This window comes from Balaenoptera borealis (assembly GCF_965194805.1).
Source record: "Balaenoptera borealis genome assembly, chromosome: 3".
Taxonomy (NCBI): Eukaryota; Metazoa; Chordata; class Mammalia; order Artiodactyla; family Balaenopteridae; genus Balaenoptera; species Balaenoptera borealis.
The window spans coordinates 154823785-154837138 of record NC_138866.1 but is presented as its reverse complement, the minus strand read 5'-3'; the positions used below and the strand labels follow the sequence as shown (position 1 = coordinate 154837138).

Below are 13354 nucleotides of genomic sequence, written 5' to 3'. Positions count from 1 at the left end.
CAGAGGTGGGGCGCTGGGAGCTGGCCTCGTGCCTGGACTTGAGGAAGGCTCCGCGGGCTCCCCTCCTTGTCAAGGGTCAACGTCACAGCCTCTTTGTAAAGAACGGTTTCTAGTCATCAAACCCTGAGATAAGATAGTACAATGGGTGACCAAAAACCCACAGTGTTAAAGCCCAGCCTTGCTACCACGATCCACCTGAGTCTGTATGAGGCTCTATGGCAAACTCTGGCCCCGGGGAGAGGACAGCCTTACGTATCAGCACGTGTTGGGAGAATCTGGACTGGTCTTCACTATGTGAGTGAGCGTTCCGTGGGCCGGGGCACGCCCAGCCATCACCTACTCAGACCCCATGCCCAGGACCACTGCCCACACACTAGAATTTGAGATTTTAGTAATTCTACATTAACAATATATTCATTTTGGTGCAGAGTAGAAACATTTCATTAAAAGAACACTTGCTCACGATTAAAAATGCAGAGATGAGATATCTTGGACACTAAGACACATTTGCTTGCCTTTTCAACACTCCTCAAAACAGGATCCACCTGACAATGATGCTCTCAGAACCCTGCTCTGTCCACAGCGCTAGGACCGCGTCACAGACAAGAATGGGAACTCCCTGGGGACTTCCCTGGCGGTCCAGTGGTTAGGACTCCGTGCTTCCACTGCAGGGGGTTATGGGTTCGATCCTTGGTTGGGGAACTAAGATCCTGCAAGCCACGCAGCATGACCAAAAAAAAAAAAAAAAAAAAGAGCGGGAGCTCCCTGGACGTGGCCATCGCCACCTCTTCTTAAATAGCACCTGCCCTGGCCAGTCCTCACAGGCATCTTTCCAACTGCCCACTCTTTGTGTGTGTGTCTGCAAATATACATGACATAAAATGTACCATCTCAACCGTTTTTAAGCGTACAGTTCAGTGCCATTAAATACATTCACCTTGCTATGCAGCTGTCACCACCGTGCGTCTCCAGAACGTGATCATCTTAACCCACTGAACCTCTGCCCCCATCACTCACTCACTCCCCATCCCTCCCCCAGGTCCCTGGCCAGGCCATCCTACTTTGTCTCTATGGATTTGATGACTCCAGGTGCCTCACACAAGTGGAGTCCCAAGATATCTGTCCTTCTGTGACTGGCTTAGTTCACTCAGCATAATGTCCTCCAGGTTCGTCCACGTTGCTGCAGGGGTCAGAACCTCCTTCCTTCTCAAGGCCGAATGACATTCCATAGACCACATTCATCTATCGATGGACATCTGGGTGGCTTCCACCTTCTGCTATTGTGAGTAATGCTGCTGTGAACATGGCTGTATAAATATCTCTTCGAGTCTCTGCTCTCAGTCCTTTTGGGTGCACACTCACAAGTGGAATTGTTAAATTATATGGTAATTCTTTGTTTCATTTTTTGAGGAGCCATCACACTGTTTTTCACAACAGCTGCACTATTTTACTTTCCCAACAAATGCCCCCTCTTTGCCTGCTTTAGTACTGGAAGCTCACCTGTGGCTTGAGTCCTGGGGGGCCTGTGTACTCCTCCTCCCTGGGGGCTCCCGCTCTCTGGGGTCTAGCCCTGGCTTCCCCTGATTTCTCCACCACGCTCTTGACACTGTGCTGGTCCCCGGCCAGTCAGTGGCCTCCTGGCTGCCTATCCCAACTGTTCCCATCAGTACAGTTTCCAGACTTTTTCTTGGCACAAGCTGACCTGCTATCCTCCCCGTATCCACTGCCCTCCTGAGGACCACAGCCAGCCTCACTGTTAGAGGAGGATCTGAGGCCCTGAGTGGCCCACAGCCTTGCCCTCTGGCGGAGAGGCGCATGCACAGGCTTTGGAGTCCAGACAGCAGATGTGCCTGCCGCCCTTTTCCCTGCTTGGCCGGGCTCGTCACCCCTCACATCCGCAAGGTCCACCAAGGATGGAGAAAGCCAGCCCCCCGGGAGCTCAGCACAGATGCCAGGAAGCCTGGGCTTCAGAGCTGACACAGAAAGGGTCCAGAAAGGGAGGATGTGAGAAACCATCTTACTAGGAGAAACTCCATTTCATTTTTGATGATAGTAATGAAATCACATATATAGTTGTATGAAAACATGTCTAAGAAATGGTGTTTAAAATGTTTTTTTAAATGAAGAAGGGATTGCTGGGCTTTGGGGGTGGTTCTTACACATAAGGCTCTTCCTTCATCCTTGTCACACACTGCTTCTCCCCCTAGGTGACCTGGCTTTGCCTGGCCTCCTTCCACAGCAAAATTGTTGCACACATGAGCAGCTGTCCAGACACTACCCCCGCCTCCAAAGCCCCTCAGCTGAGGCCGGCAGTGTCCCTGGTTACACCAAGTTCCTTCCTGGACCAACCCTATGCGTTTAAATGCTCTAAGTGGACACTGTTTCCAATGACGTGTGCTTGACCTACCACCTGTAAAATTCTGAGGAAGAGCTAAAATGATGAGGCAGTGATCGGGGAATTCATGAGTCCACAGGCCAAGTTTAATGGGACAATCCGGCACAAAGCGGGGTTTGTTTTCTATTTAGTTTCAACTAACAAAACTCCTTGCATGTTTCCAATAAGGAAGGAAAGAAAATATAAAACAACGAATCACCAAGTATGTGAAAGCAACTTTCCACACAAGCAACTATTTAGCATTTTTTAAATGAGCCTTAGGACACAGAAGCCATCATTTTGGCCTGAAAATCAAACATATTTCACTCTTTCTTTGTGAAACGGGTAGCATTTGAGTTTTACACTCTTTCGCCTGATGCAAATCAACAAGCAAACATACATAATTAGAAGGATTGCAGCCACCCAAATATAACTTCTGAATCATTTAAAATCTCATCTGCAGCAAATGACTCCTTCAAAGGGCTGGGATGTTCTGAGCCAGTTTTGATAGTTAAACTAAAATCTGTTTTTGACCCCATGACTGTATGTGTAGTAGAGTCTCTTTTTCTGAACCATCCACCCATTGACAACTCTAGGGGTTTTATTCATCTTAAAGCAGATAAATCATCACCACTGTATTGTCAACTTATGAACTAAAGTTGACAAAGGGCAGCTGTATCAGCCTGAAGTGTGGTCTTGGGGTGCGGTGCAGGCTTGGGGCACCCCCTCGGTTCCCTGTGCTCCTACGAAGGGCAGGAGACTGTGAGCTTGAAGACGGGAGAGAAGGGAAGAAGCCACTCACGCCCGTGAAGGAGAAATCCTGACGTGAACCTGGAGGACACTAGGCTGAGTGAAGTGAGCCAGACACAGAAGGACAAACACTGTGTGATCCCACAAATTTGAAGTCTGAGAGGAGTCAGGTTCATAAAGACAGAAACTAGAACGGTGGTTGGCAGGAGCTGGGGGAGGGGGAAATGGGGAGCATTATGGGCTGAATTGCGTCCCTTCCCCAAAATCACACGTTGAGGCCCTGACCCCCAGGACCTCAGACGTGACTGCACTTGGAGATGGGGTCTGTAAAGAGGTGATTAAGGTGAAATGGGGTCATTAGGGTGGGCCCTGATCCAACATGACTGGTGTCCTTATAGAAGGATCTAAACACACACACACAGAGGCCACGTGAGGACATGGGGAGAAGGTGGCCACTGACACGCCAAGGAGAGAGGCCTCAGAGGAAAACAGCCTTGCCAACACCGCGATCTTAGACCTCTAGCCTCCAGAACTGTGAGATCGTACGTTTCTGTTGTTTAAGCCCCGCCTGTGGTGTTTCATTATGGCAGCCCCAGCAGACCACACAGGAAGCTGTCTGATGGGTACAGGGCTTCAGTCTGGGCAGACGAAAATGTTCTGCAGATGGCTGGCGGCGACGGTCACTCAACAGTGAATGTGCTTAACGAGCACCACCCTTAAAATGGTGTGTAAAATGTAAATTGTACGTTATGTGTATTTTACCACAATAAAAACTTTTTTAAAAAAAGGAAAAGGAGGGAAGGTAGGTGGGAACTTACTTTGCTTCCAGCGCCAAGGCGATGATGCCGGCCACCATGGGGGCCGAAACTGAGGTCCCGGTGTGGCCATCGGTGCAGCGCTGGCGCAGATCCGTGGTCACCTGGGCGGGGGCAGCAAGCAGCCAGGTCAGAGGCTGCTCAGGACACTGCCCCTGGGCAGGCGTGACCTTGGCCCCAGGGACGGAAGAGGTGCTATGCAGACACACCTTGGCAACGGAGGTTTCTGCGTGTCTGGCACCTCCTGCAGCAACAGGGTGATGGCGGGGTGGGAACGGGGTCAAGGCCACAGCCCCCCACCACTGCAGATGCAGCCCGAGACTCAACAGAGAGACAGAACGAAACAGAGGGGCCTCCGCGGCAAGACCCCCTGCCAGGGCCCCCATCAACAACCCCCAAGTCACTCCAGACTTCAGAGCAGGGAAACACGTGCAGGTGCCGTCTGGCCCAGAGAGCATCTCTGCCGTGAGCCAGAAGTCGGCCATCGGTCAGAGAAGGTCAGAGCACAGAGCACTCTCCACCAGGACGTCCTCCCAGGTAGCTGACAGTGTCCCAGAGCACCCAGTTCTGTCTGCAGCAGGAGCTACAACTGTGTCCCTTGGTGACAGGGGTGGGCACTGATTCTGGGCCTCACCACAGTCCAGCCTGACTGCACCTTCCCTTTGAACTGAAACGGAGAAGCACGCGTGGGTACAGCTGGGAGATGCCTGTTGTGCTGGATGGGACACTGGCCCTAGTGTGACTCCCATGCATTTTGCAGGTGGAACTAAGGCTGCTAACCAGCTGACCTTAAATCGCAGATTTATCCTGGATTATCTAGCAGGCCCGATGTAACTACAGGGAGGGCTCTTAAAAGTCTGTCACAGAGGCTTACGAGGGACCTGACCCTCCCTGCTGGCTTTGAAGAGGGCACTGGGGGGACAAAAGCCAGGAACATGGGTGGCCCGCAGAAGCTGGGAACAGCCCTCGGCAGCCAGCCCACACGGAAACAGGAGCTCAGTCCTATAACCACCAGGAACTAAGTTCTGTGAACACCCTGGATGAACAATGAATGGATTCTCCCTCCAGCCTCTGGAAAGGAACGCAGCCCGGCCAACACCTGGACATCAGCCTCGTGAGACCCAGTGGAGGCTGCAGCACTTCTGGCCCACAGAGCTGTGAGATGACACAGCTGTGCTGTTTCCAGCTGCGAAGTTTGGGACAATTTGTTATGACAGCAATAGGAGACTAATATACCCACCAACTGCAAGGCTCCAGCAACCCATCTGCAAAACCCTTGAGAACGAATTTCCCCCGTGGTAACAGTCCAGATCCTCTTCCAAACACAGCATTTTCCTTCCTCATGATTCAGCTGGGCCGACCATCACCAGTGAGAGGGATCCAGCCCGTGTCACAAACACAGAGGAAGATTCGACAGGGATGCTGGTGGAGACCAGCCTCCTCCCCCCTCCTAGTTCAGCAGGACCTTGACAGTGGGGAGGGCAAGGGAGCAGGGATGAGGATGCAACCTCTCTGACCCCAGGATCTTCATCTGCAAAGGGGCTTAATGCCAAGTCCTTCACGGGGCTCCTGTGAAAGCACAGCTGGCACCTGGCACATACTTGTACTCAGTCAAAGGTGGCCAGTGAGGGAAACTGAGATTGTGTGGGCAGCAGACCAAGCTCCCAAGAGCAGGTAAGGCTCGTGGCTGGCTCTCCAGCCTCAGAGAAAGGGGCATGAGTAGAGGGGCCTCCCCACAGGGAGGGGATGGCTGAACCAAGGTGGGCAGCCCCTTCCTGAAACCCTACATCCTGCTTGGTACTTGGCCGTGTTCAGTGAGTGAATGAATGAGGGAGAGATGCCGCTTCAGGTGCAACTTATTTGATCACAAGCCCTGTCTCAGCACCGGGCAACCCCTCGCAGGTCGGCACTCGCTGGATGGTAGCAAGAGAAGAGGACGAGGGGTCCGAGCTCCAATTTCCATGGACACCTGCCTGAACGTGCAGACGCGAGCTGCCCACCATCCAGGGCAGGGGCTCACCCCCTGGCAGGGTCTCTGAGGGACTAAGGGACTCAGAGCAAACACCTGGCCTTGTTGAGTTGGGGGAAAAAACAAAAACCAAAACAAAAAACAACCTGCCACCCATACTACCAGGGACGAGCACCAGGACAGCAGCTGCAATGGAGTGTGATTTTCTCTTTCACCCTCTGCCCAGCGACACCCTTCTTACCATACATTAGGGCTCAGAGAATTGTTTTAAAAAAGAAAAAGAAATTCAGGCATTTTGTAGCTAAGGCGTGTGCCCACGCATGCACACGTACACACATGCAGATGCCGTGTGATTAATTAAGCAAATAAAGCTGCAAGCCCTGCTCCCAGGGATGGGGAATGGCATCCACCCAGCACAGAGCCCCCGGCACACAGCACCTCCCTGCCCCCTCCAGCCGAGGCCTCTGTCAGGTTCTGCTTAATGAGACTCCAGCAAGTCCGTGTTCAAACGAGCTAGATTCCTAAATGAACAGGACACCATTCAGAATCTCAGCCCCATCCCAGGGGTGCACGGTCCAGTAGAAAAGGAAAATAAATTAATACCTTCGTGAACCAGCCCGGGCCGCTGCCAGGCTGGCGGTGGGAGGATCGCGGCTGACCTTCCCGCTGGTGCAGAGCAAATCAGGGAATGGGAAGCCTGCACGCTCCCGCAGAAAAATGTAAAAATATGCCTGCAAATAATGTCTAAAGATGTGGCCAGGCAACAGGAGAAATGAAAAGACGCCAGTGAGCTTTCAGGTTAAACCAGTTGGCCAGCTCCACGGTCTCCTTTTTTAAACGTCTAAAAACCATCTTAATGACTGTGCATTTGAATTCTGCATTCATTTCAACTTGAAACCCTCCCCTCTTACATTTTTTTAAAGTAGGAAAGCACGTAGGGAAGGAACAAGCACAAACTTCACCCATCACTAAACTAAAAGTTACTCTCTAAAAGATAAACCGCACTTATGTTCATTGAAGTGAGCGTAACCGACAGAAACCACTCTCAACCTGAAGTGTCTGGAAAAGTCCTTTTGTGAGGAAGGGAACACCTAGGACACTCGGATTTCTAAACTGTTTCAGTACAGAAGCAAGACTTTCTCTCACTCTGTTTTGCACGTTGAAACTGAACTGGCCAGTTGGATCCCAAGCGATGTGACCACAGAAAGTAGAAAGCTAAAAAAAGACACTGTGCTGAGAATACACCCCGTTCTTAAAGGGTATTTTTAGATCCCTAGAGACAGAGAGGGTTTTAATTGGTATTTTGTGCCAAAATTAGAAAGGCAGGGTCTGAGGAAGGTTGCCAAGGGCCTGGGGTTTTCCTTGAGGCACAACTAGTGCCCTGACGGCAAGGCTGGGCCCGGGGCCAGGTACACACTGCCCTGACTGGCCCGTCCTCCCGGGAATGGGACGAGGAGCTCATCCCCCGGGGTTCCGCCGAGGACTCACGATTTTGCGCTCGTAGAAGGCCCCGCTGCTGTAGGTGGTGGCCAGGGTGGACGCACACTCCTCTAGGTACCAGGGCTTGTAGCCGTTCTCGGTGGTGCTGCTCACGGAGATGGTGTAGATGCTGTTGGTGTAGCCATCGCAGGAGCAGTGGTCCCCCTCTCGGCCGCCGTTCCCCGACGCCCAGACGAAAATGGAGCCCAGGCCCTGCCGGCCCTGGAGGGGAGAGGACAGGTGTCAGCCCACACGGACCCCCAGCTGGTCTCACCCCTGTCCGGCGCCCCCCTCCGCCCCTGAAGAGGGAGGGGGCTGAGGAGGATGCACTCAGACCAGACAGAGGCCGCCCAGTGCGTGGTTTGTGGGCTGGTGGGCTCCGTCGTTCCAATTTTCATAGAGTGTTGGCGGCAACAGCTATGACACCGCAGAATCACAACGTCATACTGAGAAGCTGGCCCAGAAAGTCCTCCCTGTTCTTCACGGGAAAATCAAGGCCCTCACACAAGCTGTTCTGTCCCAGAGCAACACCAGTAATTTCCACCGCAATGACCCATGATCAAAAAGACCAAGCAGCGCCCTCAAGTACACTGAGATGAAAGCTGACGGCTGAATTTATGACGTTAATTTTTCTGGGGGAGGAAGAGGGCAAAAGTTCCAGAAAACCCAGCTGCAGAAGCATCCTTCCTGGAGAGCGAGCTCCTTGAAAAGCGGGTGGGCCCAGGATTTGCAGGAACAAGGGCCAAGGGCCAGAACACCCCGGGGCCATCCTAGGAGAGCGCCCCGGGGCTTCCCCATGGGTCAGCGTTGAAGCGGCCACACTGCCAGTGCAACCAAGGCCAGCGGCTTCACCTGTGTGTAGGTTTTCACATTTAAGGACACACATGTGACAGCAAGTCTCTGGAAGACAGTAGCAGGTCAGGGGAGCTCCTGCAGCCTCTCCAACCCACACCCATGGGATCCAACCAACACTCATCCCAGCCACAAACACCAGCTAAAGAAGAACACCAGTTCCAAGATGGAACCGACCCGTTCGGTCCGAAAGGCTGGACGGTTGGTGGGCACAGCCAGGCCCAGAGAGCAGTGCCAATACCCGTCTCCACGTGGGCTGGCGGCTCCGGCATCCTTGCCAAGGATACTCCTGTCCAAACACACAGGAGGAAACTGACACTTAGGTCCAACAACTGGCCAATTTAAAGAAAATTTTCAACAAAATCATACAATTCCCCATAGCCCGACCGAAGCGCTGCTTCTGACAGGATGCCTGACACACCCTTGGAGCTCAAGTCCACCCGGACTGAGGGCACCCACCTGCTCCAGAAGCACCCGGACACCCCACTTTTGGACCAAGTAGACCACAGGTCCCCACCCTTTTGTGCCTGTTTGTCTTCACTCCCACATCCCCACCAGTTCCAACCTGAGGCTCGAGGGACAGCCCAGTCCCAGGGCTCAAAACTGCCTCATCCACTCCGTTTTCCACATCTCGAAGGTAGACCTGCCCAAACGGCCAAGAGCTCGACAGAAAAGTTACTTACAGTTAGCAAAAAGGGCAACCTTCTGGAAAAAAGGCACAAAGGACTAAGGACATGCGTGTGTCTGTGCCCATAACTACCTGTAGGAAAAGATTAATCAGAAGCTCGTTCAAAGCAACGAAAATTGGAATGAAAGGCTGTTGAACCCATCAGAGCCTATCTTTATTTCACCTCCAACTCCTCACCTCACTCCAAATTATTTATCAAAGGCTGTCATTTTGCAAAGCAGGGCAAGCGACCTTACTGCTCCAGCAGCATGGAGAATGGCCTCAAAAAGCACTTCTCACACTCGTGAGGAGAATCCCCGGGGGTCTCGTTACATCGCAGACTTGGGCTCAGCTGGTCCAGGTGAGCCCAAGATTCTGCACTTCTGACGGGCTCCCAGGTGATGCCAGCCCTGCTGCTTGGGACCCCACTTTGAATAACAGAGGCCTGAATGCCAAAGACTTGCATCTCTTCACCTTGCACTTTGCAGGTACCACTAGACCCATGAGTTCTCACAGGCATCAAGGCGTCCAAAGCCTCTTTCCCTTCTGAAAACAGTTTCCTGGAAAGGGAACGTGGGAACGAGGCAGAGGAAACACCCAGGTCTGAGCCATCTCTGAGGACTGCATTTTCACTTTCCGGGTCTTCCGTTCCTATGGAAGCCACAGGACAGAGGCTCTAGGGGACGTTTCAACCCCGGCTATGAACTTGCACTTCTGTTCAGGAAGCCACCACCTCAACCCCATCGGAACGTATTTGAGCATCTTGCCTGGGAAGCGGAGACCTCATCCACAGACTCAGAGGGCTAGCACATGCCCGGCATCTGGACAAAGCCAGTGCTTTCAGCCACAGTGACACTGACTCTCCCCTTCTGGGTGACAAGCCACATGAGGACCAACATCAAACACATCTTTATGCCAAAGTACAGAGTCTGATGTCTCCTACCACCAACCCACACGATCTACCAAAGATGAAGTCAGATTTTACAGTAAAAGGATATAGGTGACAAACAACAGGGCATCGCGGAGGAAAAACAGATGGGAGAATGTGGTTCGGTCTGAGATCATCAAATCTCTAGGAGGATTTTCAGTGACAACTTCAGACAGCTGTGATTTAAGGCTCCCTATGTGGCATATTTTATTCAGAATGACTAAAAAAAAAATGAAATGACCAGTATTTCAAGAAACTATGACAAGAATGGCGGGGAACCACATGGTCCTCTCTGCACCTTCCACACTCCCCTGAGAGCTGGATGAAGCCGGTGTTGCTCAGAATTCAGGATTGCTCCTCTGTGGGGCACCACGGGGGGATGGGCAGAGGGTGATAAGGGCTGCTTTCACTATAATCCTCTGGTACTAGCTGATTTGTTAACTATTTATTAACCACATTTTAATCATGCATGGTTTACAATAAGGTAAGAACTTTTAAAATACGTTTAAAAAAATATAGATAATAAAATGGGCTTGACCTGGCCCCCGTCCTGTTTCCTGTAGAAACCAGAGGTATAAACCCTGCCTTGGGGATGCCTGGACCTCCTGACCCAACCCTGCCAGCATCGCCGGGCCTCCCAGGGCCACCCGGACGCTGACCACAGCTCTGTGTCTGCTCCAAGAAGCTGTCCTCGCCCAGAAATCTGCCTTGCCACCCTGCTTGTAAGAGCTGGGTCATCTCCAGGACACCCCCCCACCCAGGCTTTCCTGACTCACAAGGACCCACAACTGATGACCACAGAGAGACTGGGCTGGACCTCCCGAGAGGAGCCTGCCAGCCTCCTCTGCTCCCCCTCAGCCGGTGGGTGGAGGGCCCATGCTCAGATGTTTGCTCGGTGTAGCCCCCAGTGGGGTCCACCCCACACATCCTAAACACACTGGGCTGCGAGCTGGCAGGGAGAGAACACGGCCAAGACCTGCTGCTGCGGGGGTGCTGGCTGAGCACACTCCCCGTGATGGACGCAGACCGCTCCTCGGCTCGGGGTTCCTGTGAGCAGGTGGGCCGAGGCCCAGACACCCCTTCCACCTGCACTGTCCCAGGTAACAGGCCAGGTGGTTAGTCTGGGATCCCCACCACCTACCTGCATACACCCCTCAGCTGGGGGCAGTCAGGCTCCAAGGCTCAGAGCCAGAGGGCTGGTGAGTGACCAGCTGGTACTTTCCGGAACAGCTGCTCTGTAATGAGGTGACGTCCTTCTGCTCTCGTTGGTGGACGGCCGCTTCCCTGAGCCCCCAAATGACTTCTCCCTCGCTCTGGTCCTGGCACCATCGCTGTCCTGCTTTGGGGCTCTCCCCTGTCACTCTAATTCTGTGTGTATGCTGCTCAAATTTATTTATTTTTTTAATTTTTTTGGGGGGGGGCCACACTGCACGGCATGTGGGATCTAGTTCCCCGACCAGGGATGGAACCCACGCCCCCTGCAGTGGAAGCACGGAGTCTTAACCACTGGACCGCCAAGGACGTCCCTCAAGTTTATTTACTGTTACCTACGTGACAAGATTTCTTCTTACCTATATGACATGTTGGTTGTTTAATAAGACATACTTTGAAACAGCATGAAGATGGTCCCATATTTGTTTCTTAAAAAGGTGAGTGAACCCAGTTCCTTCTATATGCATAGAAGTGTTAAATAAAGAGCATTTGGAAGATCATCTTTGGGTTTGTCGGATTGAGAGTGTTTTTAATATTATCTTTTTGGCTTTATTCCTTCTGATGTCTCACTGTTAAATATTTTCACTATTCCCCCCATCCCTGAGGCTCCCTCGCAGCTCTGGGTTACTCACACCTTTTTAATGCCGTACTCGAAGGCCTGTCTGGCCAGTCGGCCGGGCCCGTCCACCGTCTTCCCGTCGTCGTCCGGCCCCCAGCTCGCGCTGTAAATGTCGATGTAGTTGGGTCTGATGCCCAGGGACTTGGCCTCCACCACGTCGGTCACGTCTCCGTCCAGCATGCGGATGCCTGGAAGCACAGGCCCGTGACAGTCGCATGGAAGGTGGGTGGGTGGGTGAGGTTCCGTGCGGACGTTGGTCCCCGCATGGCCACTGGTCCCCGTGTGGACCGTGGTCCCCGCACAGCTGTCCGGGGTGCTGGGCACAGCATCCGGGCCCCGTGCTTAGCTGGGACACCAAGCTACTGGAAACTCCTGCTCTTAGAACCTCGAAACTGTACTCAAACACAATGTCAGGGACATTCACGGCAAAACAAGAGTGAGATTAGGCCCGGGTGACATCAAAAACTCAACAAGAGTACTCACAGCCACATGGGTGCTGACCGAGGAAGGGGCTGAGGTCATCAGAGAACCAGCTCCTTATAGCTGGACAGCCTTAAAGGGGAGCAGCAGAGATAGACTTCAACACCGTCTGCTTTACCTGCCGGCTCTCCATCTATTTCCCTTCCCCTCGTCCCTGCCTATCATGGACTGAACGCTTATGTCCCTCCAGATTCACATGCTGGAGCCCTAACCCCCGATGTGAGGGCATCTGGAGGTGGGACTTTAGGAGGTAACTAGGTTTAGGTGAGGTCAGGAGGGTGGCCCCAGGGCAAGATTAGCACCCTTCGCTGGCTTCCTGTCCCCTCCACCGCGTGAGGACACGGATGGTGGTCGTCTGCCAGCCACCACGTGGGCCTCACGGGGAACCAGTGGGCCAGCACCTTGATCTTGGACTTCTAGCCTCCAGAACTGTGGGACATAACTGTCTGTGATTTGGGCCTCCCGGTCTATGACCCCCCGAGTGATTCAGAACCTCAGGTGCCTTGCAGTAGGACAGCGTGGGGATGCCACCATCGTTCAGACACGGAGACAGCGGCACAGGACAAGTGGGGGTAGATGCCTTGTCACCCCCTCACCCACGGGAGGGACATGGGGCAGGCCACGGGGGAAGCCCTGCTTTGACCACCAGTCGTGACCAGCTAGTGACTACAAGAGCTACCTTGTCTCACTAAGCTTCTGTTTTCTATAAACTGTGATGATGAAAATTATTGTATCTATAGAGGTGCCATAAACACTCAAAAAGATGGTTCATATAAAGTGCCTGGAGTGCGGTAAGTACCCAGTGTGTGTCAGCAGCTAGTCTGACCCCATCTGTAAAAACGGGGATAGTGAAACCTACCTCCGGGGGTTGTTAATAACTACTTTTTACCTTTATTTTTAAAACATTTACTATTTGACATGTATGAAGGATTGCCTGGCACAAACGTGTTAGTTATAAAGCCTAATAAAATAACAAGACACACGTGAACATCCATCTAGGGAAAATATGAACTTGAGCCACTGTGGCCTCAACCCAGGCCCTGCCCCTCACGGAGGAAACTGCTCAGAATTTTGGACTAGTCTTTCCATTGCCTTTAAAAACGGGTGCTTTAATACAACTGTATGCATAATACACTGCTTAGCTTTGCTTGTACTGGGAATTCATCCTTTCTTGGTTATGTATGTTGTAAACATCTTCTCCCAGTTGAT

At 52.4% G+C, this 13354-nt stretch overlaps 1 protein-coding gene across 8 annotated transcripts in view; it reads right to left on the bottom strand.

Annotated features, from left to right (window-relative positions):
- The window catches only part of PCSK6 (proprotein convertase subtilisin/kexin type 6), a gene marked incomplete at its 5' end in the record, with an annotated part of 193657 nt that overhangs the window by 72344 nt on the left and 107959 nt on the right, over window positions 1-13354 (bottom strand). For all 8 annotated transcript variants that reach the window (XR_014242794.1, XR_014242795.1, XM_082386016.1 and 5 more), the window contains 3 exons: window positions 3943-4043; window positions 7397-7609; window positions 11681-11853. Coding sequence is in view for 6 of the 8 variants with exons in the window: in XM_082386016.1 (XP_082242142.1) it covers window positions 3943-4043; window positions 7397-7609; window positions 11681-11853 (487 nt within the window). The remainder of the gene's footprint in view (window positions 1-3942; window positions 4044-7396; window positions 7610-11680; window positions 11854-13354) is intronic.